The sequence below is a fragment of the Alligator mississippiensis genome, chromosome 6 (assembly GCF_030867095.1).
Source record: "Alligator mississippiensis isolate rAllMis1 chromosome 6, rAllMis1, whole genome shotgun sequence".
NCBI lineage: Eukaryota > Metazoa > Chordata > Crocodylia > Alligatoridae > Alligator > Alligator mississippiensis.
The window spans coordinates 47,545,474-47,571,189 of record NC_081829.1 but is presented as its reverse complement, the minus strand read 5'-3'; the positions used below and the strand labels follow the sequence as shown (position 1 = coordinate 47,571,189).

At 42.4% G+C, this 25,716-nt stretch overlaps 1 protein-coding gene across 8 annotated transcripts in view; it reads left to right on the top strand.

Moving 5' to 3' along the window:
• ANK3 (ankyrin 3) overlaps positions 1–25,716 on the top strand; it is a 731,099-nt gene that overhangs the window by 591,533 nt on the left and 113,850 nt on the right. For 4 of the 8 annotated variants that reach the window (XM_059729850.1, XM_059729851.1, XM_059729849.1 and 1 more), the window contains 5 exons: positions 16,665–16,763; positions 16,862–16,960; positions 17,627–17,722; positions 24,162–24,234; positions 24,418–24,483. In XM_059729850.1, the coding sequence (XP_059585833.1) occupies positions 16,665–16,763; positions 16,862–16,960; positions 17,627–17,722; positions 24,162–24,234; positions 24,418–24,483 (433 nt within the window). The remainder of the gene's footprint in view (positions 1–16,664; positions 16,764–16,861; positions 16,961–17,626; positions 17,723–24,161; positions 24,235–24,417; positions 24,484–25,716) is intronic. The other 4 variants (XM_059729852.1, XM_019496685.2, XM_019496682.2 and 1 more) reach the window with 2 other exon arrangements.

Below are 25,716 nucleotides of genomic sequence, written 5' to 3'. Positions count from 1 at the left end.
ACAGTCCTGGGAGTAGGGGGGAGGCGTGTGCACCCTCAGGAGGCCTCAAGTGCCTCTACACCAATGCTCGTAGTATGGGGAGCAAGCAGGAGGAACTGTATCTCCTGATTGTGAGTAAGAATCTAGACTTAGCAGGGCTCACAGAAACTTGGTGGGACCCTACCCATGACTGGGCAGTGGGCATTCAGGGATACACCCTATATAGAAGGGTCAGGACAGAGAGGAAAGGCAGGGCGGTTGCGCTCTATGTCAAAGAGCAACTCACATCATCAAGGATTAGTTTCAGTTTAGAGGAGGGTTGGGTGGAGACACTATGGGTCAAACTACAAGGGGGGCGTGGCGAAAGGGACCTTACGGTGGGTGTCTACTACAGACCACCCAACCAGGGGGAAGAGCTGGACCGGGACTTCTCTGGTCAGCTCACAGCTTATAGAGGCAGTTAGGTCAAGAGATGTTATTGTCATGGGTGAACTAAACTACCCAGACATTTGCTGGGAGGAGCAGACAACCAGGTCTGACTGCTCATGTAGGTTCCTGGCTGTATTACAGGACCTTCACCACTAGGGGTAATGCCTTGCTGGACCTGGCCCTGGCCACTGGGGATGACCTGGTGAGGGGACTGCAGGTCTTTGACCACTTGGACAATAGCGATCATCACCTGCTGGAATTCACTATCCAGCGCAAGATGTCAAGGGCTTATAGCAAGACTAAAGCCATTGACTTCAGAAGGGCCAACTTCAATGAGCTTCAGAGATTAGTGGGGCAGGCACTGAGGGCCCAGAAGGTAGAGGAGATGGGAGTCCATGAGGGATGGTCATACCTTAAGGGGGCGATCCTCCAGGCCCAAAGGGTAACAGTCCCTGAGAGAAGCAAGGAGAGTAAGAGTGCTCAGAAACCCCATTGGCTCAGCAAGGGCATTCAGGAATGCCTGAGGACTAAAAGCGTGGTGTGCAACCAGTGGAAGGGAGGGGCTATCTCCAAAGAGGAGTACTCCTCCTTGGCCTGTAAGTGTAGGAGGGCTATTAAGAAGGCCAAGGCAGAGATGGAGCTCAGGCTAGCGTCCAGGATTAAGGAAAACAAAAAGTCCTTTTTCAAGTACATTGGGAGCAAGAAGAGGGCACCAGGCAGTGTGGGGCCCCGGCAAGACTCAAATGGTAACCTTGTGGCTACACCAGTCGAGAAAGCTGACATTTTTAACAGTTTCTTTGCCTCTGTTTTCTTGAACAGGGACCGGGACGTCCCTCCTGCCAGAGGTAGGGACAATCACGGGGATAGCTCTGACAGGCCTTGGTTCAGCACAGAGGTAGTTAGGTATCTTTTGGAAGGGCTGGATATTTTTAAATCTGCAGGTCCAGATGTCCTCCACCCAAGGGTGTTGAGGGAGCTGGCACGGGTCATCACAGAGCCCTTGGCCTGGCTGTATGAGCATTCATGGTCATCTGGCCAGGTGCCAGGGGATTGGAAACTAGGTGAAGCCTCACCTCAGTCCTTGGGAAGATCTTGGAGAGAATCATCAAGGAGCACATCTGTGGGGGGTCAGCAGGGGAGATCATGCTCAGGGCAACCAGCATGGGTTCATCAAAGGCAGGTCCTGCCTGACCAACCTGATTGCCTTTTATGACCAAGTAACGAAATCCTTGGACGATGGTGTCACCATGGACGTAGTCTTTCTAGACTTTAAGAAGGCCTTTGACACCGTCTCTCACCCCATTCTCATTAATAAATTAAGTGACTATGGCATTGATGCCTACACAGTTGGATGGGTAAAAAACTGGCTGATGGGGCGCACCCAGAGAGTAGTGGTGGATGAGTTGTACTCAACCTGGCGAGATGTAAGCAGTGGGGTACCCCAGGGCTCAGTCCTCAGGCCCACACTGTTTAACATCTTCATCACTGACTTGGACGAGGGGCTTGAAAGCACATTGCCCAAGTTTGCGGATGACACTAAGATGTGGGGCAAGGTGGACACACTTGAAGGGAGAGAGAGGCTGCAACTAGATTTAGACAGACTACAAAAGTGGGCAGATGAGAATAGGATGGGGTTCAATGTAGACAAATGCAGGGTGCTGCACCTTGGGAGAAGGAATCCACAGCATACATACAGGCTGGGGAGTTCCCCTCTTGAAAGCACAGAGGCAGAAAGGGATCTTGGAGTCATTATTGACTCCAAGATGAACATGAGCTGCCAATGTCAGACTGCAGCCAGCAAAGCCAGGCATACCTTGTTATGCATCCAAAGATGCATCTCAAGCTGGTCCAGACAGGTGATACTCCCCCTCTATGCAACATTGGTCAGTCCGCAATTGGAGTACTGTGTCCAGTACTGGGCTTTAAAAAGGATGTGGCCAGCCTGGAGAGGGTTCACGGGAGGGCCACTCATTTGGTGAGAGAGCAGCGGGACAGGCCCTATGAGGAGAGACTGAGGGACCTGAACCTGTTCAGCCTCAGCAAGAGGAGGCTGAGGTGAGACCTGGTGGCTGCCTACAGACTCATCAGGGGAGGTCATCAGCAAATAGGAAGAGCCCTATTCTCCCCAGCACCACCTGGGGTGATGAGGAGCAATGGTAATAAGCTGATGGAGACTAGGTTTAGGTTAGAGATCAGAAGGCAATATTTTACAGTTAGGGTGGCCAGAATCTGGAACCAACTTCCTAGGGAAGTGGTCCTCACCCCTACTTTGGGTAAATTCAAAAAGAGGTTAGATGATCACCTGTCTGGAGTCTTTTGAACCCATCATTCATTCCTGCCTGTGGCAGGGGGTCAGGCTAGATGATCTGTTCGGGTCCCTCCTGACCTTAGCTACTATGAAACTATGAAACTATGAGTTCCACCGAGTCTCCACATCCTGCATGATTTTGTGCTGAGGGATGCTCAGCTCTGCCTGTTTCTCTCACATCATCTTGCCCCCCTTGATGCTGTGGTGGAAGTAGCCCACCACCTTCCTGCATTTTGAAATCACCTGGCTTGTAACAGTAGTGGTGGTGGTGCCATCACCAGCGGCCCTGTCCCCCTCCAAGGCATCCCTCATTATGAGGTGCAGCCTGTGTGCCACACTGCGGATGCCAACAAAGCTGGCATCACAGATAGCCTTCACCATATTGGCCCCATTTTCAGTGATCATGGAGCCACCCCTGCACCATGCAGTTCATTGGCCCCCATGATCTCCCTTGCTGTGTGGGACTCATCCAGCACCTTAGCTTGGAGGAGAGCCCACCGATGGCCTGACTGATTGCACCAGTGCCCTGTGAGGGAGGGGTAGGCGTGATCGCCACCCCGGCTGCTCCAGATGTCAGAGGTGAAGTGCAAGGCTACCTGAGGTCCGCCTTGTGCAGCTCCTCCCTCATGTACTCCCTGCATGCCTCATACAGAGAGGGCATCACTGTCCTGCTAAAGGTGGTGCATGCGGGCACTTTGTAAGATGGGGCCAGAAGTGCTATGAGCCATGTGAACCCTGGCCGCACAAATAGGGAGAAGGGCTGGCTGTCCAGAGCCAGCATCTCCCCAATGGTCTGCATGATCTCACTTGCTTTTGCAACTCACCCCCATCTGCCTGCAGCTTTCCCCCACTGGTCCAGGGTGGCCTGCTTCTGCTTTGAGGCGAAGCGGGCTTTGGAGTGAGCGAGGGACTTCCCTTTCAACGTGCTCTTACTGGTGCCAGGCTGAGCAACAAGAAGGGCAAGGGGGTGCTGCCTCCTGAGATGCAGCAGCATCGCCGTGGTGGAAAAGTGTTTCACGTCCTTGCCCCGGCTGATGTGCCTTCGGCATTGCTGGCAGATAGCAAATCTGGGATCATCTGCCAGCCCAAAATGCTCCCATGCTATGCTACTCACCCACTTCTGGGTTGAGGGTGAGGATGCTTTCTTATCCCACTCAGCAGGCTGAGGCACAACAGCAGCAGCAGCTGCCTCAGCTGAGCCACGTGCCTCCACAACCTCAACCTCCTCTGAGGTGCTGCTTTCCGGAGGAAACCTGGGTATAGGGGATCTTTGAGGGGTGTGGAGCACAAACTCTGATTCCCCCTCAGTCCCCGGAATTGCTTGAGCCAGGGCACTCAGCACCCCTGGTTCCAGCTCCAGCTCCTCCTCTGGTAGTGGGAGGCTCATGCTGAGAGATGACATTGGGGTGGAGGAGACAAGTGATTTCACTGCTAGTGCCTATTTCTGGACTGAGCGGTGGTGGTGCAGGTGCAGGGATGTCAGGTGCAGATACTACTCCCACCTCCTTGCTTCCACTGGCAGCAGAAGCGTCATGGCTGCTTGGAAAGAGAATGCAGCTCTAGCTCTCTCCCTACCCCCTCTCCCTCCCCTGCCAGAAGACCTGGCACCTGCCTTTCCAGCACTCTTCATATTAATCTTTCCTGTGCTGCAAAAGGTGTGTGTGTGTGTGTCACTCCTTTTGTGTTGTGTGTTTTCTTCTTTTGCGTTGTGGGTGTGCACTGGACTCTGGTTTGATTGTTTAATTCACTAATAAGTATAAAGGCCTATGTAAAAAATGTGTGCTATCTGTCTTCTTCTCTGCTGGGATGTGTTTATTTTTTATGAATTCTGAATGTAGAGTGTGACTCTATTGTGTGTTTTATTCCCCCTGTATTGTGTGCGTGCGCTGGACTCTACTTTGATTATTAATAACTATATATGGTGTCTTTGTCTGTGATGTTCTATTAATGTGAATGTGTGACTACTCCTGTACTTCTTCTGTGTTGTAATATGTACCTAAAATGATATATCTCCTTCTTCTAAGACCCTGAGTTCTGTGTTAGTCTCAATCTGAATCTGACTTCTGTGTTGTCTTCAGTCTCTATGTAAACTAACTATAATAATATTAATAAATAATAACTACTATATATAATCTGACTCTCTTCTTCTATGAATATCTGATTTTCCTTCTTGTATGTGTGTATGTTATAAGTGTCTGTGCAATCTGTGTGCCTCCCTGCACAGTTGTGGATCACGCTGGCAGGGAAAACACTGAGCTTTCTTTTTTCAAAGTTTGCAACAAAAAAAGAGACCAAATATCAATTGAAAGAAATGAATTGGATAGTTTTAAGTAAAGTGATTCTAAGTTAAGATAAGCTAAATCCTATCCAGTCCTTTCTAACAACAAAAAGGAGCAGGCAAGTTGCAACTGCTGACTATGAAGGAAGCCAGGCAGCACAGCACCTTTCTGACCCTGTTCTTGAGACAGAACCAACTTACAAAAAGCAGAGCAGGCCTGCACACAGAGGCTTTTATGCTATTTCTATTTCCCCCCTCCAGACACTGTAGTTGGAAAGGCAGTCAGAGAGAAATCATACTCACTGGCCACCTAGACATGTCAGTCTTTCCCCCCCTGCTCCCTCTCCTCCCCTGCTCCCCCTCCCTCTTCCAAGTTTCTGTTTCCCCATACAGACAGCCCTCGGAATCTCCAAATCACAGAATCTTTTCTGAATCTTTTCTGAATTCATTCAGAAGCTCCGAATCAATCTGGAAAGCCAAAAGCAGCTAGTGATTCGATTCGGACATGCAGATTCAGCCTCCGAATCTTTTTCAAATCCAAATCACGATCCGAAGCTTCGCACAGTCCTAGTGTTCAGTTTTTTCCATGCTCTGGGCTTTGCTGGTTACCTCTGGGGATGGGAAGGAACTCTTTCCCCTTCTCTTGCTACAGGTATAGGATTTGTTTTCTTGGTTTTTTTCTTCTTTCCTCAAGAAGTATTGCATGTTGGCTGTAGCCAAGGCTAAGGTTTTTGGTGAGGATGTTTCAGTGCTCCTGCAAGAGATAAAACGTGGGAGTTCCTGGTTAGATGTTGTGGTCCTACTGCCCAGGGTCATCTCAGATCAAACTGATGATCACATTTTGGGGGCAGTAAGGAATTTTACTCCACAATCTGAATGTCATGGTCTGTGGGGGAGTTTTGCCTTCCTCTGTAGTTGGGGGCATGACCCTCTTCCTAAGATCTCCCAGAAATAGTAAACAACCCCTGCTGTGGCACAACATTGACAGTGTCCTTGTGCCTTTGCTTTACCTACATCACGTTGAGGTTTTCTTGGTGCCTTTGGGCTACATGCCTTGTAGTTTTTGTGACACAGCTGTTTGTGTAGTTTTAGGAGTAGGTTAGACACGCACTTGTATGGGATAGTTTGGGTAGGGCTATTCCTGTTTTGAACAAGGTATTGGACTAGATGACCTCCTGAGGTCACTATCCTTTCTAGCTCTACTTTTCAATGATTCTATGAAAAAACACAGAGATTAATCAGTCCATATCAATAAATTATTAGAAAATATACTTTTGAAGATGTAGAAGCATATATTTAATACTTAAGCATATTTAATACTTCCCAAATTTTTCTTCCATAGCAAGGACAATCTGCATATTTATTTTTGAAGTCATGCCTCATGGTTGGCTCACTTGTGATTTTAATTGCATTTTACTGTTGTGTTTCTTTAACTGAAGGAAGTGGGCAGTCAGTAGGATTTGAATTGCATTCCTTATTTAAGAGAACTTGCATAAATGCTGGAGCTCTGTCCTTTCTTTCAGCGTGTGGTGCATTCCCTGAACTCCCAGTAGTGTTTTTGAGTGTGTGCTGCACATACTCAGTCCTGCTGTATCCAGTTAACATCTGAAAAAATAGCAAAAGGGTAAAGTGTCTTTATCGCTGTGAAAGCACTTCTTGGGGAGGTTTGTTTTAAGTAACATAAACAAATAAATATAAATTAGGTACTCCTGATTATTAAACCATTAGCAATGATTTACTCCTAATTATGAGATTTTATAGCAAGTAAAAGATGGTTACTAGTACAAACCATAACTCCCCTTTGCCATGAGCTAGGTATACTAAATTATGTATCCATCCATAAATAATTCATTCTTGCCAAAACTGGTATATAAAGACCACTCTGTACTGCTGGGAGATGACTCAGCCTTCATGTTTGCACACTTCTGATTTTCTTAGACACTTCCCTTTGCCAAAGTATAGAGTGGTAGGATTTTTAATGATACAGACAATTGTATTCTAGGAAACAGAGTCAGCATCATCAAACTAACTGTGTCCAACATGCAAAATTCAGACTTAAACTGAATCCTAATAAAGGAAACAAACCCTACATTGGGCCCTACATTGCTCTCCTCTGCTACCATAAATCTGATTGGGAACTTATGTGGAGCTCTAGGGCATGTTGGCTTAATTTATCCTTATGTTTATGTCTTTATGTCTTTAATATAAAGTGTAAAGGCCTTAATTTTCTTAAAGTGTGGTACTTGATTCAATATTTAAACTCCTGAATAAAAGTAGTCTTCCAGAAGTGCTGCTCTTTTACTTCGGAAAAACCTGGACCTGAAGAAGTGCAGTCTGTGCCCAGAAGCTTTTCTAATATCTTTCCCAACTATACGTTTGGCACCAAAAAAGTCCTACCCTCTTGTATATTTCCTGGACTACCATAGCTCTAACTGCACTTCAGCCCTATGAAAAATCTGTCCATACTCAGCCCTTCTCTCAGACCACTTTTACTCGGGTGCCAAATTTTAGGAAACTAAGTTTAAGATTATGGCCTTTGTGTATAAATGGTTTATGCTAGATAACAGCCAGAAAGGTGCTTAGATGAGCATTATACATTTCCTGGAAGAAAATGTTTTCTATCTAGTCAGTTTTTTGGTAGTATAGCAAAGCATGTAGCACTTACTGTGCTTAAGCTTTCTTGAAAATTTTGGTCCAAGTTTCTCAATACAGAAACAAAAGAAGAGCTGCATTTCCACCTTGTTTAGGAAGATGGATCAAGGAACCACCACAACAGGCACATCTCCAGTATGGCATTGTGAGCTAAAGCCACAGCTGAATCCAAAGTATTTAACTGTACATGTTTTTACACACAGATGCTGTTTAGTGCTGACAGCATAATCATCATCATCACTACTTAAATAGTGGTTTTCATATTAGAAATGCTTTAAGTCATCTAATTTTCAAAGTAGCTTTATTGAGCAGATATGTATTACACTTGGGTTGTAGCTGCTGATCACATTGGCACTAGTGCCTTAATTCTGAAGACAGAATGGAGCAAGTTTCCCTCATAACAGAACCCGCATGCTACAGGCAAGATCAGAATAGCAGTTGTAGCAGCTCTGGGTTGCTAGTCTTTGTGAGGCTAATCCTACTTACTAAACCAACCTGTTAACTTATGTTAAACAAAAGCAAATCTCTGGTTTGAGTTGTGGAACATTCTGTAGGTGTAATGTTTGTACCTGGCCTATATTTATAATGAAAGAACTGACGAGCCCTGAATTACTATGGTGAAAAAAACCCACAATGTTGAAATAACTAATCTACTGTTGTCCTCAGGTCTTAACCAGTTATAGTTTAGATTATGAACTTGTAAAACTGAGTAACCCTACTACCAGTGTCAGTAGAGGGAGAGTACCCCACCCCACAGACCACGTTGGTGCCCCTTGCTCTCAACCTGCAGCCCCCACACCCAACCCTGCTGATACCCTTCACTCCCAAGCTACAGCCCCCCCAGCCCTGCTGGTGCCACTCACTCCTGACCCACAGCCCCTTGCCCCCCACCAACCCTGCCAATGCCCCTCACTCCTGACTCGCAGCCCCTGCCTGCCCCCAGCCTGGCCAGTGCCCCTCACTCCCAACCCACAGCCCTCTGCCCCCCGCAGCCCTGCTTCCCACCCAGCTCCCTGCTGCCCCCCAAGACTCCCTCTACCCCCTTCCCCTACTGGAGGGGCAGGCACCTCCCCAGTCTCCCCACTCTTTGCAGCCCCAGCACTGGCAGGCACCCACCTCCCTCGCACACCAATCCACAGACACACAAAGATACACACACACACACACACACCCAACAGTCCCCAGACCTGGCCTTCCAACCCCTGCCGTCACAGGCTTACTACCTGCAGCTACCAGGGCTACACATCGAGCACGTGATGCCCCTGCCTCCAATTGCCCTCCCACACTGCCCCCAGCCACAAGCAGCTCCTTGTTAGGGTAAGCCAGGAAGCACTGGAAAAAGCTTTGATGCAGAGCAGAGGCAGAATAAAATCCCAGACATTTGTTGATATTTTAAAAAACTGCACAAATGGAGATGGAAGGACTCAAAAAGAGGACCTGACTGGGAAAACCTGGGTGTATGATAACCCTACTTAATAGCTTAGCATATGGATCCACCAATAAACTATTGTGTTTGTTCTGCTCAGAATATTCTTTATCATTCTTATAAAACTTACACAGCACTTCACAAACATCAAGTCCCTGCTACCCTTATTACTGGAGCATTTATTACTTATGCATGTGTGCCCCCCAACTTATACCCTTACTCACATGAGTAAAGAGTCAAAAGGAAAGGGGGACTGGGCTGAAAGCTATCTTCTGATTCAAAGGTGCAGGAAGCAAAAATAATATTTTTAATATTTATAACTAGTGCTGGAATTCTCTGACATGTTACATAGAATATCAGACTATATAACTTGATTTGTTCTTGCCTTATTTTTTTTTAATCTATGAGCATTTTCAGAAATACTCTTAAAGCTAAATGATCACATGTGCAACCATAAATATCAATGATTTTCCCCCTACCACATTGCTTTTTTACTGTATTTTGGAGGAAAATGTGAAAAAGAAAAACAGCCACCAGTTTTGTAGACAGCATGTTGACAGTGCTCTGGGGTCCCTCTTCTGGTTCTGCAGCAGCAGTCTGAGGCTAATCTCAGCTATGCTGACCTCATTCAGTGCTGTTGTGAATAAAAAAAAAACTGGTTTGGTGCAAGGACGTGGTATCAGTTGAAGACTGGGTTATTTGTTTTGTTTTTTAAGCCTGCCCATGTTTATATGTTAGCCATTTGACCAATAGGGGGAAAGTATTTAATAAAGTGAAAAAGATAATACAAATGGTAGAGTGCTAAGGAAGCCACATGCTTTCAGAACATGGGCTGTTTTAATGGTAGTCACAATTAAATAATCAAATGTGTTTCTTCAGGCTACTTTGCACCTGTATAATCCATGGCTACCAATATACATCAAGATTTTATAGACTCGCCATAGAGTAAGATTGTGGTGAGGGGAACCAGGCCTTTGTCTCCCAACTTGACTCTCATTCTTCCCAGATGTTTTAGATGCCACAAATTGAGTGGGGAATGCAACTCACTTTTCAGAAAGGGCAGCAGGGCATTCCCACAGTAAAAACAGCAGTTTTTGTGTTGTCCAGTAGAAGCAGTTTTTCTTCCCTATATATTTTAGGCCTTGATTCAGCATACTGCTTAGGTTTGTGCCTGGTTTTAAGCACGTGTATGACTGACATAAGGCACAGGAAAGGGACCTTAATTAATGCAGAGCTTGGGGCTCAGCCATTTTTTCTTTAGTACTGATAGCTGTACTGATTAAATGGAGTATGATTTTTCTGTCTTAGTATGGCATCAATGCTGAACAAAAGGTGAATACATTTTGTGAGGTTAAGTGGGCTTCCATGAGTCATTATTATTCAATTATGCTGCCCATGGGGTAGTGCAATTTTCATGTCTAACATTCAGTGATAAACTGAGACAATAAAAGCAAATGGAGTCCTGGATTGCTCAAGGTTGAAATTTGCATTGCCTAAAGCCAACAATGGTCCTTTAGTTTTCAAAAAATGTTACTATATGCTGACTCTTGGGCCTGTATGACAGTTTGATGGTTTCAGTCTAGTTCCTGGTTGACAAATGGGGCTAATAACTAGCCCCATATTCACAGTATTTTTAATATTAACAAGGAGTAAGTCCTTGGCAATTGGCTACCCTGTTACCCTTTGAACTGTGCTTTTTTAGTCAAGACAGAGGGAAATGTGATAAAACTTGCACAGCACTGCATGTAAATTATACCTCTTCTGTGGTTACATAAAAAAATTAATTAATTTCCACAAAAAGAAAAAAAAGTTTTACTTGTAATTTTAGAAGGAAAGAAAGAAAAATTAAACTGTGGGATGATGGAAAGGAGTTACTTTTCACATGAAATGCTTAATCACAATTATCCTCAATGTATATTAGTTGTACAGTCTCTATTAGGGCTGTGCGAAATTTTGGCAGCCGATTCGTTTCAGAGGTGTCTCAGCCCGTTTTGATGCCCAAAACACTGAATACGAAACAAAATGGAAGGCTCCAAAACATCTCCCAAACTAAACAAAACCATCCAAAATGTTTTGGAAGTTTCAGAATGTTTCAGAGGCGGGCTTGCGGGGAAACAGAACCTCGAAGGGGGAGGGGAAAGAGAGAGTGGGACAGACTGCTCTGACTGACATCTGTAGCTGACCAGCGTTTGCGATCTGACCCTGAGGTCCCTTCCAATCCTAGTGCTCGGTGGGAGGGACAGCAATCTGCTCTCATCCCACACGCAGATCCAGGGACCTCCGCCCCCTGGGAGAAGTCTGGCACAGCCCTGGAGCCCTCCTAGGGGGTGCGGGACCCCAGATCTGTGTGCAGGGTGACAGCAGGCTGCTGCTGTCATCCCACGCACAGATCTGGGGGCCCGTGCCCCCCGGAGGACTGTGGGGCTGTGATGGACTCTTCCTAGGGGAGCGCGCGGGATGACAGCATGCTGCTGCTGCCAGCTGGGGCCAGCGGCAGCACCTGAGTCTGCTCCATGCACCCGACACCAAGTGCTGGGAAGACTGGTGCTGCCACTGGGCCCAGCCGGCAGTGGCAGTATGCTGTCATGCTGCATTCAGATCCAGGGGCCCGCACCCCCCAAAAAGAGCCTGGCAGAGCCCCGCAGCCCTCCCAGGGGGTGCTAGCCCCCAGATGATAGCATCACTGTCCCTCTGAAATGCCGAATCTGAAACCGAAATGAAACATAGTCGTTTTGTACAGTCCTAGTATCTATCTCTTATCCGAATTTTTAGGTGTGTGGTTGATCATCAATCAACTACTTGCCTGGAAATTTCTGTTTTCCAACTATCTTAATAACAAGACTTTGAAAGATACTTTATGTTGTTAGGTCCCAGCTTAGGAAAGCTTAATCGTGTCCCCAGATTTAAACATGCACTGATGTGCTTTGCTGAATCAAAGTACAATCTTGAGCAGTATCTAGACAAACCAAAGAGATCAGTGATACTCTGTTCATTTGTGAGCTTTCACTGTATCTTCAATATCTGACATAAGCAGAAAAAAAATCCAGAGCAGCTTGAGAGTCAGCATGAAATGAGAGATGAAATATTTCAAGCTGTTCAGAAGTAGTTATCACCAAGGCAAATGGAGTCTATTGAAGCTGTAGACATTCATGTTGTATAAGACTTTTCATGTAGTTTCACTAAAAATTAAGAGCTGGAAGAGGGGAATACTGTTTCTTTCAATATATTAATGTAGAACTGAACAGCCCAATATTTCAGGGTTTATTTTTGGCATTTATTCCTGATATTTTGATAATAACTTTTCAGAAGCAACTCTCTATATTGTTGTCCATTCTTACATTGACTACCCTAAAGTGATAAAAGTAAAAGCCAGATTTAAAAGACTTTAAATAAATGTACTGCTCAGCCTGAGGAAATGTATGCCAGTAAATATGTCTATGAAATCTATGAAATACTGGTTTAATCACAAACTCTGCATACAGCCAGTGGTATAGTAAAAAAAATACCCAACACAAACAAAAATAAGTTAACAATTTTTTTTTTAGAAATTATTAACAAAACAAGTTTAAAAAAAAATCAAGTTTACTCATCAACAGGCTGTTGGCATAATTCAGAAATGTTAACGGGATATCCTTCTATAATAAGCCAAGAAGTATATGCAAATTTTAGATGCTACATGAATTGGAAGCAATTTGGTATTTATGTCTGCATTGTACCTGGAAAGCTAAGGATATGTTCTTTGTCATTTGGGATTAAGAATGCACTTTAGCAGTTACTTTTTATTTTATGCTTTGATCCAATCACTTAACAGCAAATGTTGCTCACTGTTCCCATGGAAGCCTATTTCTAATGAAAGAAAACTTTGCTATAAAATGTCCAGTATATTCATTTGCCTTCTATGTTATGTTATAACATCCCTTCTTTGCTGGCTACATTGCATGGTGCATGATAAAACATGACACGAGATGACTGCAAGGGACTGACGATTTAAGACAAAACCTTCCAGGCTACCTAGTAGTCTAGTGGCAGCAATGTGCTGCCACACCGGGATCAGAGTTCAAACTCAGAGCTCAGAATTTTGCTTCTAGGCTAGCAGGTACTAAAATTGCCACCAAGGCTGAACCCCAGAGGGGAGAGATGGATTGCCTCTCTGTAGTCGCTCTTCAGTGAACCCATCTCCTGTCCCCCACCTGTAAAAGAAGCACTAGAAGGACTTGTATTAATTCCTTATTTCTGGGCTTCAAAGCAGGTGAACTGTGATGCAGTGAGCACTAAAAAGGTAATAAGTGGATGGAGATCATTTGGGCCAGGTACAGACATTACACTATTACTAGTATAAGTGATCAGAAGCCAGTCTATACCTGTAACAGAACAGAGGTTCAGTTCACATAGACTTGTTAAAAAATGGGAGAACCTAGTCTAAGATTTGTCCTCCCAACAAAGAGCAAATGTGTTCACACAATTTAAACTGTACCACATAGACAAAAACATGTAACTTAGATCGATTTTGCCTCAGCTTTTTGAATACCTATACTTAGCCTTGGAGTTCCGATATTTACCTATTCTCCTCTCTTTCGTATTATACATACTTCAGCTAGGCAAAAAAAGTAAAGCATTGAGAACTAGTACTGTACCTGGTCTCTAATTTAAATGGTGGACTAATTAGAAGCAATAAAAGAGCCAGGGAGGAGTAAGCAGTGTAGATAGTTACTCTTATGGCTGCTTACAAAGGTACAATAAATAGGTCAGGTGAGTATCTTTTAAAATCTTGGCATTTACTGCTTGCTGTAGATAAATTTACAGCAGCATTTGTTCTATTTTCCATTCTAAACATAGGAATAGTATGACACAGGTGCATTCCACAGTGCAATAAAGATCAAGATTTTGACAGCTACCTATAGTTGTTATGTGCTGGGGAGAAGAAAGCTTACATAAACCTTCACGCATGAGTTCAAAGAGAGGTTGTATACAGAGCTGCTGGGATGTGGTCCCTGACCTTCCCCAGAATTATATGCCTTGGGCCTAGTAAGGACAGTTCTTGGTGAGTAGCCCTCGGCTCTGGATCTAACCTCTTTGGCAGATCCTGAGTTTGGTGACCCTGTGATGAGGAACAGTGTAAGCTTCTTCCTGGGCTGGGCTGGGTGGGGGGTGCATTCCTTTGAGTTCATATTTTGTTAGTTTATTTGTGTTTTAGTCTACACTGTCTTTTGATGTACACAGGGACGGGGGTCAGGGCAGTGCATTTAATGAATTGTTATTCATAAGTAGTTACAGCTCAGCTCCTAAAAATGCTTCCGATCCCAGGGAGCCAAAGCTGGGATCTGAACTTTGCCCTGCTGTTCAACCATCATCTTTGGCTTTTACAGTAGGCTATGAGGCTAGTTCTGTAGTAATAATTTAGAGAGGTGGGTACTAACACTGACCATTGATGGGGCTATCATCTTTAATGTGCAATGATAAAAGTTCTGAATCAGACAATACTCCTGCTTCTCAAACTGTATCTGACTGTATGTGTGGAGGCATGTAAAGTATGGCCCAAAGTTCATTGAGATTCAAGTGAAAGATTCCCATTGATTTCAGTGAGATTCAGTAGAAAGATTCATGCCTTGCAAGAATTAAATGTCTTGTGAATACTACCAGTTTTTTTACTTGTTGCATGAAGTTTAATTTTCTGAAGTAAAAGCGTACCAATACAGTATATTTCATGGCAAATGTTACATCTAGTATAGACTCATGTTCTAATATATAGCCATTAGCCAATTTTATATGAAATGTACATATTAAGAATTAGATATACATTTATGTGAACAAAACTATGCTGAGCTCTTCAAATTTGTCTTTTTATTTTTCTTAAGAGGCATTGCCCAATGGTCTGAACACAAGATAGGGAACACACCTAAATCCCAGCCCTGACTCTAGCATTGCTTTCCTGCTGCCTTTGAACAAGTTATTTAACTACTTTGCTTGGATTTACCCATTTGTAAAATAAAGATAACAGTCCTTTCCTGGTTAGCAATGTGATTCAGAGGGCAGCTTGGTCAATGTTTGCAGACTCTACAAAAAAAAAGAAGAAGAAGAAGAAAAAAAGCTTAAGTGTTATATTCAGGTGCCCCTATTCTGAACTGTCCTTCTGGCTGCTCCAACTTGAATAGAATTAAGAAAGTGTGTTTGTTAAGGAAGAAGAGACAATGTTGTCTTGATGCAAGCAGATAAGGTAGAAAGAGAAAATTGTTTTAGGAAGGATTATCTAATCATTTCTATCACTCAGAGGATCTCAAAGAAATGCAAACCATTCCAGAGCAATGATTTAGGTTCTCATTTTAGCAGAATACAGAAAAGGAGTAAAAGGTGGAAGAAAGCAGCTTTGGTGCTCCTTGCATGGTTGAATTAGATGGTATTTCTCACTTTATTAATTTAAAGAATCTGTAAAAGTTTTTAACATGTCATTTCAATTTTTTGAAAATCTGTGTATTTTTTTTAAGATGAGCAAAAGGAAGCTGTGTCCAGAAATGACAAGATAAACTTTAAGGTCTTTCAAAAGCCAATACCTGCTAACAATATGATTGATACTCAGACCCTGACTACCAAGCAATAGCGACTCTTCAATTTGTCACCTGCAATTCTATTAAATTTTAGATATTATTAAAGATTTTTCCCAGTATGCATTGGGTGTGTCTTTTCTATAGCCATGAATAACACAACACATGCACTATCAGTCTCCACTGATTGTGGAAAAAAATGTTCCACATCTTCATAGGGAAGCAAAGAGTTCCTGTCGTATTACAGATGAACTAAATACATACATTTTATGTAAGTACAAAATAAGCACACCCATCATTTTAGTAAACTTTAGGAAAATTGTTATCACTGTTTAGTTTTATTGAGGGCCTACAGCAGTGATTCTCAACCAGATGCCTACTATAAAATCCATTTAAGGATGCCATGCAATATTAGAACTGTTAGGTGTGCAAATACCTAGATTTGATTTGTAAGATAAACTTGGAGATTTCTAATAAGAATTCACAATGTCCATAACTTTCTGACCTGCAGTGGATTTTCTGAGTTCTTTGGAAAAGACAAATTGCTCTATTATTTTTCCATAGCCAAAAATTAAATGAAAGTTAAGAGCTGGCATTTTCCAAGGGTGCCTTGAGTCTAAAGAAATGTTGAGAACCACTGGCCTGGAGGCTCCAATTAAGAATAATAGATCCATTGTATTAAGTACAAACATGTGATACAAAGATAGCCCATGTCCCCAAAATCTTACAATCCTAATGAATATGAACAGAATGTCTCTTAAATCAGCAATAAATATGCTAGGTGCTGCAATAACGCAGAGTAATTTCCCATCATATATTCCTTTTCAATGGGAAAGGGGAAAGGAGACTTTTGCAGACAGGCTAGATACGAAAAAGAAGTCTGAGCACTAACCTGTTAAGTATGTTATTCCACATGACCAAATTTAAAAAACCAGACAAACAACAACAACAAGATTTTTCTGTTTTGTGTTCGTTTTATTATCAGGAAATTCACAGAATTAATTTCCTAATTGCTTATCTGAATTTATGTCTCCTTTTTCCAAATCATTGCAGATGGGATACACTCCATTACATGTTGGCTGCCACTATGGAAACATAAAGATTGTTAATTTCCTTCTGCAACATTTTGCTAAAGTTAACGCCAAAACAAAGGTGAGGTTGTCTTTCTTGTCTTCACTTTGTTTATTTTGTAAACATTACCAGTCCCCTTTGAACACTGTCAACTCTTCTGTTTTTTCCATCCTTGACAGAATGGATACACACCCCTACATCAGGCAGCTCAACAGGGACACACCCATATCATTAATGTCTTACTCCAGCATGGTGCTTCGCCCAATGAACTCACTGTGGTAAGAGGCAAGAAAAAATGTATCATGGGCAGCTTATTCCTTAGCATGTTAATATTTTCCCTTCCATAAACAGTGCAGGGCCACTACTCTATCCCAGCAATAGAAATATGGAAAATTGCAGAAAAATGAATAGCACAGCACACTGTTTTCAGGTATGGTATGATGCCCCATATCATATTTTCATAAATTTTCCTGAAATAGGAAATAGCTGAAAATGTATTCATGAAAGAATATTCTCTTTTTGCCATCACTGTAAATAAGCTGTTGGCAGCTTACAGTCTGCATGCTATGTCCAGCCTAAAGCTTTAGCAGCGTTTGGTGATGGAGAGCTTTGACCATCCTGAGGCCAGGGAACTGGGGCTTTGGTCATGCCAGATTGCAGCCAGATGAGAGTTAAAAGTGCCAGTGGTGGGGGCTAGCTCCTACCACCTGCCCACCTTGGACCCAAGCTAGGTAATTTCTGGCCAGTAATGGAAAAAGTCTGTTAACCACTGTAAATTGTTAAACTCCCAATTATACATGTCCTTCTGTTTAAAATCTTTTTCATTCATTGCGTTGTAAACATTTTCTTTGGCTTTTGTTACACACCTTTATCAAGCTTATTTTTGTTTCTATAGTCGAGCATTGTTCATACTAATCCATTTATATAAATGTTTAACTTCTTAGAATGGGAACACTGCCCTTGCCATTGCTAAACGGCTTGGCTACATTTCAGTTGTTGACACACTGAAGGTGGTGACAGAAGAGACTATGACTACAATTGTAAGTACAGTACATTTCAATATTGAATTTAAGGATCTTTCTTAATCCAAGTTCCACAAACATATGGAATTCATCTTTGTTTGTTTTGGTAAACACCTGAGATTGAGATTGCTACCTTGATTTCTATGGGTCACCTTACATACTTTCAGAAGTATACTTGTATCAAGTGAAATATGAAAAAGTAAAATGTAATGAAACACATGAAAAAATAGCATTAAAATTCAGAGATTACCAACCAAACTGAAAGTAGACACTGTAAATAACTAGAGCCTTAATACTATTCTGTCTATCCTAATCCTACTGGAAGATAAAGGTACAGGTGAACTAACTTTCCCTGTTATTTCCTAGGAAATAACTTTTGGTTTTGTAAACATATGGGAAGCCATCTTAGAATCCCTTTTGTCCAGTGGCTGAAAACCTCCAGTGAAGTATGCTGTGCTCTCATTTGATAATGGTTTCAGAAAAGGATAATAACAGACTCCAAAGAATTGTAAGCAAGTGACTATGGGATACAAGTCAAAGGGTAAAAGGAATTCAGGAGTTTGTTTTTCCTTAAAGAAACAATGTAAGAAAAGGATTGGAAGTGTTGTCAGAGACCTGCTTAACTAAAGAATGAGTTCTTCAATATTTAAAACCTAAAAAGGTCTTAAATATTTAAAATCTGACAAAACCTGAAAACTTGGCCAAGCTTATTGCTGCACATGCACCCAGGATCTCAGCATGTTGAGCTGGGTCAGAGCATCCCTGGCTGGTCAGGGGCCCCAGGGATCAGTCTACCAGCCCAGGGCTGCTCCTGCAGGTTCAACAAGCTGTGGAGAGGCTGGCTGGGGCACAAAGGTACTTCAGTGCAAGGCTAACTGTCAGGCAGCCCCTACACTGAAGCACCCTCATGCCCTAACTAGCTGGGGCAGTGTCTACATGTGTGCTGCTACAGAGTTTTTTACTCCACAACTGGATAGTACTTGTATTTACAAGTACTATCTTGCTGCAGAGGAAGTTAATTTACTTCAGCTTAATAGAGGAGTATGTATAGATGGCAAGACATTTACTGCACAGCTAATTAGTATTCTGTGCAGTAAACACCTCATGTAGACAAACCCATTGAGTGATGGTATCAAGCAGGGTCCACCAAGGGTCTGTCCTGGGCCAGCTGTTCCAAATTTCCATTATTTGCTTGGAAGATGGAATTGAGTGGACACTTACTAAATTTGAGGGTGATGCAGCACTGGGTGGATTAGCAAACACTTTAAAGGACAAGATTAAGATTCAAAATGACAATGATAAATAAAGAAATGATCTGAAGTAAGTTGCTTGAAATTAAATTAAAACAAGAATAAATACTGCTTTTAGGAAAGAACAATAAAATGCATACATAATAAACTAGGGACTTAAACAGGGTAAGCTGCAGCATTCCTGAAAAAAGATCTGGGAGTAATATTAGATCACAAACTCAATATGAGTCTATAATACAATATTGTCATAAGAAATGCTAAGAACATAATAGAAGAACAAGAGTGTCGTATGTAAGAGTAAAAACATGTAAGATTTCTTTTGGGACAAAGCCTCTGGGATCCAACAGAAATACAAGCATATTATTCAACTTCAGAGTAAAAACACGTCATAGCTGAGGCAGTTCTGACTGATCTAAGTCAAAAGCAGCAGAGCACTTTTCACATGTAGCTTGTCCCTGGAATGGATGGTTATTAACTCAAAATAGGCACAATTATTCCAAGAAAAAATACTATCTCAGGGTACAAACAAATGCGGCATTTTGAAACAGTTCTGATTTGATCCAAGTCAAAACCTGTAACAAACAAAAGAGCTGCATGGCCCTTTACACATATAGTTTGTCTCTGGAATGAATGGCAGTTAATTTAGCCATGACTGTCCCAAGAAAAAAAGTTTTATTTTGGATACTTAACAGGTATTTAGAGTCGGACAGTGGGTTTGTAGGTCTGTAGAATGCCAGATTTAGAGACTGTCTCAGAAACTATCCAACACTGCCTAATACGTTGGGGCCAACTTTGATCTGCCTTCTCCAGAAGACAAAAAACCTTGGAGAGGAAAGTGTAGTTATTGTGTGAAGTAGTTATTCTACCCCTGTTATGAAAATATAGTTATTCTACTATGGTGCAGTTTGTGATGTGGGAAGCATGTGAATGCTTGCTAGTCCATGCTTGCTAGTCCATGATTGATCCCAAGCTAAAACCATTTGAAGTATTAGATCCAAAAACCTCACTATTTTCTTTCTTTTAAATTAAAACTACTGCTAATAGTAAATCAAAGAAAGACATGCATATATTCCATTAACGTTTAGGCCTGTTGCAGGTAGAAAACAGGTAGTGTATACTCTTCCAAAATGTCATTGTCATCAGTTTACCCAAGTATGTGTGCATGCATGGCTAAAGCAGTTGGTTGCTACATGGGAGACACCCAAGCCAGACTTAATGTCAGCATTTTTTCCTGTCCGTTCCATGGCTTCATTCTATGTTTCAGTAACTTATATAAAATTTAACTTGTCCCTTCAAAAATATGGCAAAATAAATTTCAAAAGAAAGAATACCAATAAATACGCCAGAAAATAATCCGGTTCCTAAATCTTTTGGACCACCTTTTAACCCTTTACTAGAAATTATTTATCTCTAATAAGACTCCAAAATAGTATATAAGAGAAAAATTAGGCTTTACTGAGTAATGGACACCTAAAAAAATGTTTCAGGAAGCTAAGCAGCCAAAACAGAACCATGTAATTTGAAGCTTAAATACTATAGAGATCTAGCCAAGGAAAAAAAAAACTGTCTTGTTTTGCTCGGAAATCCAAAGAGGCTGGCTTAGATTTAGCTGTTAGAGTTGCTGAATTAATTTGATTCATGTTACATTCCTGGATTCACATCGGAAGGTAGATAACTTTAATATGCACCAGTACAGTCTGAGGATTTCACTGGTACAGGCTGGGGATCAACTGGCTAAGCAGCAGCACTGCAGAAAAGGACCTGTGGGTTACAGTGAACAGCAAGCTGAACATGAGCCAACAGTGTACTCTTGTTGGGAAGGCAGCTAATGGTATAGTGGGCTGTGTATTTAGGAGCACTGCCAGCAGATTGAGGGAAGTGATTCTTCCTCTCTCTTCAGCACTGGTGAGGCCATATCTGGAGTGCTGTGTCCAGTTTTGGGCCCCCCAATACAAATTAGAGAGTCCAGAAGAGGGCAATAAGAATTGTTAGGGGGCTGTGGCACATGACTTCTGAGGAGAGCTTGAGGGAACTGGGCTTATTGGCTGCGTCCAGACAAGTGTAGTCGTGCAGTATGTGGCGCAGCAGACTCATCTGCGGCACCACATACCACACATTCCATTGTTCTCTGTGCTGAAAGGAAGTAGCACGGAAGGTTTTTTTGACCCCTGAATATCCAGGCATCAGAAAAACCCACCAAAAAAAAAGAGGAGTACTGCACATGGCAGTGTGCACCACCCAAAGCCAGAGCCCAGCTAGCTGGAGCCACACTCTGCTACTGGCCAGGCTCCGTGCGGGAGGAGTAATCTGGCTGTATCCCCAGGAGACCCCCAGGACTCCAGATAAGGCTGCTGGGGCTAGCCCAGTGCTGGCCCCAGCCTCCCCAACCCCACCCTGGGCAACTTGCCGTGCGCCAGAGTGCACATGGCACAGGTGTTCCCTGGAGACAACTAGCAGCAGCGCAAGGTGTGGTGTTGCTAGTTGTCCCTGGGGAACCAAACATCCACGCATGTCTGGACATGGCCATTTAGTCTGGAGAAATGAAGCCTGAGAGGGGGATTTAATAGCAGCTTTCAACTACCAGAAGGGTGGTTCCAAAGAGGATGGACCTGGACTGTTCTCAGCAGTGGCAGATGATGGAACAGTGGTCTCAAGTTGCAGCAAAGGAAGTTTAGGTTAGATATTAGGAAAACTTTCTCATGAGGAAGGTAGTAAGGCACTGGAACAGGTTACCCAGAAAGGTGGTGAAAGCTCCATCCTTGGAGGATTTTGAGCCCCGACTAGACAAAGCCTTGGCTGTGATGATATAGTTGGGGACAGTCCTGCTTTCAGCAGAGGGTTTGACTAAATGACCTCCTGAGGTCCTTTCCAACTCTAATTTTCTATGATAATATGTGCTGTGGGTAGAAAAGAATGAAATTGCAATAAATCACCTTGTGTGTAAGACCATAAGAAATATTAGGTACAGAAAGGATTATACTGCTTCAAACACTTTTCTTTAGCTTTAGACAGAAGCCTAGATAATAATGTTAATTCAAATTAAGACATGTAGTTGATAAGTCGCCTACATTGTGTAATGCAAATTGGCTAAGTGGCAAATATATAAGTGCATAAGAGCAGCTTTGTGCACTTACCTTACTTCGGGATTCTTTTTCCAACTTTGTGACATGAAATTGCTCAGTTGCTATAAAAGGGAGAGGAGCTGCCCTTGCTGAAAAAGAAGAGGAGAGGAGTGCCCTTCAGCTTTTCAGCTCAATAGCCTTGTGTAGGGCTGTAAAACTTCTCTGTGGTCAGGGGCCATAGACCACATATTGCACAGGCCACATACCCCCTGGACTGCATGGTGTGTAGGCTGTGTGTCATACTACATGCTCCCACCACCACTGCACCATGTGGCGGACACCTCCCTCTGCCCCACCCTGCTGCAGCATGCCAGTGCCCCTGAACCCTGGGCACCGCACTGCACCACATAGGCCCCCCCCTTCTTACACTTTGTTGGCATCCCCGCACAGGGTCCTTTGTCCCTCTGAGCTGTACCCTCTCATAAGCTGTGCTGCTCTGCTCTGTCCCAGGCATGGGGGCAGAAAGCAGAAGCCAGAGCAGGGAGAGGAAGTTTGGAGACTCTGTCAGCAGCAGTCACTGAAGCAGTGGGGAGAAGTGGTGCCTGAACTGAGAGCCTAGAGGCCATAGGCGGTGTGCATCACCAGTTGGACAGCCCTGGCCTACTGGAAGGGTACTTGCTCAGGGAGAAGCAGACCCAGATTACAGGCCTTCCTTACCTAAAGGTGGTTTACATCTGTATCTCCTGCTTCTGTGGGCCAGGCCTAAAAGCACTACATACTACTCTCATTAAAGTTGGGCAACTGCACCTTGAATTTACTGTTCACTAGATAAAATAGATAAACAGCACTGGGAGTGTTCTTGCTCCTTTGGTAGCAGGGTTCTCTCCCTTCACTAAACACAAACCCTCTGGCTTGTTCTGTTCCTCCTGGTTCTGCATATCTGCATGTCAGTAGTTATTCCAAAGCAAAATGAGTGTAAGGCCTTTTAGTAACATCAGTGGTGTTATCATCACACAGGAATTACTCTGTTTATCAAATGACGACAGCAGCTAAGAAAGACATGAAGTGCCACAGAATTATTTATGACGCAAGACAGAAATGAAATCTTTAAAAATAGAGCAAGAAATAAGAGCTTAGAAGTATTTTTGCTGCCTAGAACTTTTTTAATGATTTATGATTTGCATTTGAGGACTGAGAAATAATGATGGTAGAATAGAAGGTAATGTAAATGAGGTTCCATCTTTGAATTCACTGATGGTCATGGTTTGAATATCAAATCTGGTATAGCTTTTTCCATGGGACCCCAAATAATATTGCTTCTCAATTCTTTTTTTTTTTTTTTTTTACACAAGTTTGCACTGCCTTTAGGGTTTCAAAATACTCTGTTTTTTTAAGCAGTAATTAGGGCTTTAGGAATCTTGTTACATATTAATACCCTAAATGAAGACTATAGGCTTGTTGCTACTTGTGAATTTTCTTATGTTGCTCCTTAGATCTGAATCACTGTGAATGACAGGAGTAAACATCAATCAGATGAGTGCATTCTGTCCAAATGCTTCTGATGAGATCCATAACTTTAATATGATTATTATTTTTGAGAAAAATTGTCAGCCATCAGTTAAAAATATTATAGAAATAAATTCACTCTCAAATCCCAAAATATTTCCAATGCAGGTACATAGAAGGTTCCCTCAGCAGGAAAGGTCTTGCGAGTTTAGCTCTAGATTGTGAAACCCCTTCTCATTTTAAACTCAGTGGAACTAGTCAGAGAAAGGTACTACTTCAGGTTCCATTCTTTTTTAATTTTAGTCTTCTATTCCATTTGTGCATTTGGGGTGGTACCTTAAAAAAATAAGGTACCACCATCATTTCTTGAGACCTCAGAACAATTTACTCTAAGTGCTTGAATATACATGAATACATTGCTATAATATGGTTCAGAGTTTGTTTTTTTAATTTTAAAGTCCTTAATTTTGATGCATACTTCTATGAAGCTATCCTTAGAAATTAAAATAGGAAGATATTCTGCTAATGTGAGGTCATAAATACAGCCCATCTTACACTTTAAATGTTTATATAACAATAAATTGAAGTGTTTCTGATGCAAATATCAGGACTCTGAAATAATATTATTTTCTTTAACAGACTGTCACAGAAAAGCATAAAATGAATGTACCAGAAACTATGAATGAAGTCCTTGATATGTCTGATGATGAAGGTATATAAAAAAGTAAAATTTTATCTACTTTAAGTCTACTCGTTGTAACATCAATTGTTAATTAATTCATTTTTTGGTTATTGAATGATCACTGTTGCAGAATGTTTTATTAGCTATGGCACTAAATTGTTTTGTTGACATACGGATATTCAACTTTTTATTTATTTTATTTATTTAAATCAGCAGTTCGTAAAGCCAATGTTCCTGAAATTCTCAGTGATGGTGAATATATATCAGATGTTGAAGAAGGTATTTGTGCATTTTTGTATTGCAGTGAAGTTTAACCTCATTTTTTTAAATGTCCTATGTGTAGAAATTAACTCTTCTTAAACTAACTAACCATTATTACCCTGCTAGCAACAATTTGCGCATTATACTAAGTGTGCTTTCAAAAATTTTCTGACTTCTGATAACACTTTAATTTTTGTCATAACTTTTGCTTCATTCTTAATCAAGTAATGACTAATTTTCTGGGATATTCTCTCTGCTGCTGTTTCTATTATAAAGAGAGAGAGAAATAGTTTCTCTATTTAAATTTTAAAAGGTACATATTAGACAGACATATTGAAATACTTGGGAAGATGGCTGACAATGTGAGATAACTGTTAGAAGGATTTTTTAACATCTCTGTTGTAAAATGAGTATTGGGACTATTGATTTTAAATTGATAGATAGTGCCTGATCTGAAAAGAACTGCTAGAGTGAAAACAAATCATCATTTAGTGTAACGTCACAGAAGTTTACACTTTTATTGTAGTATGAGGATGATGTGTTATTGTGACTAACATGTGTTAGGGCGTTACAGAGTGCACAGAGAGTGAACATATCTGTTAGTACTGAATTAGACTGTGAAGTGCTGTGCAATAATAAAGGGACTCCATTTGGATTGCAAGAATTTGGGTCTTTATTAGAAGAGTCATGTGCTTGGGTGCTGCTGCTTGCAACTATGAAGTGCAGTGTGTGCTCAGAGCCATTGTGAAATTATCTAAGCAGTTGAGATTCCTGGTGTCACCCTCTAAATCATCCTCACTACAACTTGTGTTCCAACCTACAGGTATTTGCAGATTTGTTACAACATTTAAGCCAGGCGTGGGCAATTATTTGGGCTGGAGGGCCACTTAAGGAGTTTTGGACCACTTAGGTCACATTTCCTCCCTGGCCTACAACAGCTCACCAAAACTCCCTAAGTGGTAGACTACTATACTGGTCCAGGGGCGCTGGATGAAGCAGGAGGGTGGGTTCTTCATGGAGACCAGCCCAGAAACCCTGTGGGCAGGGCGCACTCAGCTGAGCAGATGGAATGAGGCCGCAGGCATGCAGGGCAAGCGCCTAGGACAGAATTGTGATCTGCTCCCCATATGGCCCCACACTCACCTCCCCACAATCCTCGCCATGGCCCCACCTACCCTTCCACTCCTGGACACTTCTCTCCAACTGCCCATGCCCCGATTCCATCTGCTTGGCTGCAGGGGCCCTGGACCC